This window comes from Phacochoerus africanus, unplaced genomic scaffold, assembly GCF_016906955.1.
Source record: "Phacochoerus africanus isolate WHEZ1 unplaced genomic scaffold, ROS_Pafr_v1 Scaffold_18, whole genome shotgun sequence".
NCBI classification, from domain to species: Eukaryota; Metazoa; Chordata; class Mammalia; order Artiodactyla; family Suidae; genus Phacochoerus; species Phacochoerus africanus.
In genome coordinates this window covers 419,078-422,976 of record NW_025927375.1, presented here as the reverse complement: position 1 = coordinate 422,976, position 3,899 = coordinate 419,078, and the positions used below count along the sequence as shown (strand labels likewise).

At 40.6% G+C, this 3,899-nt stretch overlaps 1 protein-coding gene across 1 annotated transcript; it reads right to left on the bottom strand.

The window, feature by feature from the left end:
* Window positions 1-942: 942 nt before the first annotated feature.
* Window positions 943-1,860, bottom strand: LOC125119206 (olfactory receptor 7E24-like). Its single transcript, XM_047766070.1, has one exon. It carries the CDS (start codon window positions 1,771-1,773, stop codon window positions 943-945), a length of 831 nt encoding a protein of 276 aa, XP_047622026.1. The 5' UTR covers window positions 1,774-1,860.
* Window positions 1,861-3,899: the final 2,039 nt, after the last annotated feature.

Here is a 3,899-nt window from a genome sequence, read left to right as displayed (position 1 = left end):
GTTCCAGTAGGTTAAGTATCAGAGGTCTCCTCTGTGAGGATGAAAGCTCAAACCCTGGCCTTGCTTAGTGGGTTAAGGATCCAGTGTTGCCGCAAGCTACAGCACAGGTCACGAATATGGCTCAGATCCTGTGTTGCTGTGACTGTGGTGTAGGCCTGCAGCTGCAGCTCTGGTTTGACCCATTACCCAGGGAATTTCCATATGCCACAGGTGTGGCAGCTAAAAAATAAAGAAAGAAAAGAATTAATGGGGAAAATAAACTGCCCGTTGCTATAGTAGACTCTTCATATCTTCTGCCTTCGAGCTCTGCTCTCTTTAGGATCTTCTTCTATGAGCAATTAGAAACCAAGCCATAGAGGTCAATTTGGAATGAAAGATCTTTCTTAGATCAGAAGTTCCCTACCTAGGCCATAAACTCTAACCACCTAGGTGCTTTAAAAAAAATCCTCATGCTCCAGATACAACCCATACAATTATCAGAAAATCTGATGTTGAGATCCAGTTGTCAGCATTTTTAAGCATCCTGGAAGATTTCAATAAAAGCCAAGCTTGAGAAGCAGTGGCATGACTCTTCATACATATCCTGCATAAACAGTTTGGAAAAAGAGTTGTCAAAAATAATAGACATTTTCAATAATAAAAAGAGAGCTGGTCATCTTTTCAGGAAGCCTGGGTCACCATGATAAACTACAGACATTTCCATAGATACAATAAGAGTTAGCCATGCAGTAATTATGATATGCAAACATCCCAGAATACTCTCCTAGTCCCATGAAAGACATATCAAATGAAGCAATATTCAAATATGAGGCCACGATAGGCATGAAGGCCTATAAGAGCTACAAAAAGATGTAATGTGAGAGGAAGACTTTTCAGGTCTAGATGTTGCATTTTGCTGCATGTTCCAACCTACATTCCAAATGGATGACACAAGTACTTAGATTAGATAATTTTGCTGAGGAACCTCTTCATGGCTCTTTTGATGTCTCTGTTCCTCAGGCTATAGATGAAGGGGTTCAGCATGGGGGTGACCACAGTGTACAACACTGAGGCCACTGCATCCTTCCTGGGAGAATGTAAGACTGCTGAGCTGAAGTACACCCCAAGGCCTGTTCCATAAAATAAGCAAACACCTGCCAGGTGAGAGCTACAGGTGGAGAAGGCTTTATACCTCCCACCTGATGAAGGGACTCTCAGAACGGAGGAAAGAATTCGAGTATAAGAGAAAAAGATCCCTGAGACCTGAGTACCACCGTAAACGGCGCCAACAAAATACATGACTATGTTATTGGTGGAAGTGTCAGAACAGGCAAGCTTGAGGAGTAGAGAAGGGTCACAGAAGAAATTAGAAATTTCCACATCCTTGAAGCAGGGAAGTTGTATCACAATCCAATTGTGCATCTGGGAGTCCAAAATGCTGATGAAAAAAGACACCAAAAGTAAGAAGCAACATAGGTGTGGGTTCATGATGACCGGGTATTGCAGTGGTTGACATATGGCCAGGAACCTGTCATAGGCCATCACAGTTAGTAGAGTACCATCCATACATCCAAAAAGAGTAAAAATGGACATTTGAGATAAGCAGCTCACATAGGAAATGACTGTGCTGTGAGTGTGGATGTTCACAATCATCTTGGGGACAGTGGTGGAGATGAAGCCCATGTCAACCAAGGACAGGATGGAGAGGAAGAAGTACATGGGGGTGTGGAGGTGGGAGTCAGAGGTGACAGCCAGGATGATGAGCAGGTTCCCCAGTATGGTGACCAGGTACATGGACAGAAACAGGACAAAGAGGAGGGGCTGCAGTTCTGGATCATCTGAGAGGCCCAGGAGGAAAAATTCTGAAACCCTTGTTAGATTTCTGGTTAGATCTCTGGTTCTGTGCAGCTTTTTTTAAACAAAAACAACAAAAACGAGGGTTGAAAATAAGGAAAGACAGGAGTTCCCTTCATGGTTCAGTGGTTAACGAATGTGACTAGGAACCAAGAGGTGGCAGGTTCGATCCCTGACCTTGCTCAGTGGGTTAAGGATCCAGTGTTTGCCATGAACTGTGGTGTATGTTGCAGATGCAGCTCAGATCTGGCCTTGCTGTGGCTGTGGTTTAGGCCAGTGGCTGCAGCTCTGATTAGATCCCTAATCTGGGAACCTCCATATGCCATAGGAGTGGCCCTAGAAAAGGCAAAATAGACCAAAAAAAAAAGAGAAAAGAAGGCAATACGTAGCAGGCATGCAGCACACTTTCTATATTTTGGCTGCAAGCAATATATTCCTAAGGTCATATACCCCAGGACTTTCAGCAATATTTCTCAGTGTGACAAATTTTATCTGTTTAGAACATTTTCCTCATTGGTTTCTGTGTTGTTTACCTGTTTCTATTCACCTTGTTTTGTAAAACAGTACCAAGGGGTAAAAGGGTGCAAGAACCTTAGAGAAAATCACATAATGATCTAAATTAAATACAGCCTACTCCTTTAAAATAAAGTAGAATGAGAAATTGCCTTTCTCCTTAAGAAAAACATACTTTGAATTTTAAGAAATCAAGACATAGTTACAGAAATATTATTTTATTCAAACACAATTCTAGGTGTTTCCTTCATTTAGAATAATTACAAATCTCTATGAATGCAGAACCACATCCTCTGGATTCTAAATTAAAAATGAACATTCATAATCAGAAAACATTTTAGGAGTTCCTGCTGGGGCTCAGGGGTTCAAGAAGCCAACGTATGTCAAAGAGCATTCTGCCTATGTTTTCATCTAGCAGTTTTATGGTGTTAGGGCTTACATTTAGGTCTTTAATCCATTATTGATTTTTTTTGTATGGTGTTAAGGAATGTTCTAACTTCATTCATTTACATGTAGCTGTCCAGTTTTCCCAGGACCACTTGTTGAAGAGATTGTCTTGCTGCAATTGCATGTTTTAGCCTTATTTGTTTAGTTAACCAGCGGTGCATTGGCTTATTTCTGAGCTTTCTATTCTGTTCCACTGATCTATGTGTATGTTTTTGTGCCAGCACCATACTGTTTTTATGACTGTAGCTATGTAATATAGTCCTAAGTCAGGAAGCCTGATTCCTCCATTTATATTTCTCTTTTTCAAAAATTCTTTGGCTACTTGGGGTCTATTTGTATTTTCATATATACTTAAAATATTTTGTTCTAGATCAGTGAACAAAGTCCTTGGATATAGTTTGATTCACCCACTAGAATAAGGTCAGTTAAAAACAAAAATAGGAGTTCCTGTCATGACTCAGTGGAAACAAATCTGACCAGTATCCATGAGGATAGAGGTTTAACCCCTGGCTTTGGTCAGTGGGTTAAGGATCCGGCAGTCCCATGAGCTGTAGTGTAGGTTGCAGACACACCCTGTATCTGGTATTGCTGTGGTTCTGGCTTAGGTCTGTGGCTACAGCTCTGATTCAACCCCTAGCCTCCATATGCTCTGGGTACAGCCATGAAAAGACCAAAAAAAAAAATCCAGGACCTTATTAAACTAAAAAGATTTTGCACAGCAAAGGAAACTATTTTTTAAAATGAAGAGATAATTCACAGAATGGGAGAAAAATCTTAGCAAATGATGTAACAGACAAGGGCCTAATCTCCAAAATATGCAAATAGCTCATAAAATTCAACAATACAAAAGCAACCAGTCCAAAAATGGGCAGAAGACCTAAATAGACATTTCTCAAAAGAAGACATACACTTAGCCAGTAAGCACATGAAAAAATGCTCAACATTAATTACTAGAGAAATGCAACTCAAAACTACTCTAAGATACCATCTCACACCAGTCATAATGGCCATTATTAACAAGTCAACAAATAACAAATGCTGGAGAGAGGGTGGAGAAAAGGGATCCCTCCTTCACTGTCAGTGGGAATGTAAATGGGTACAACCAC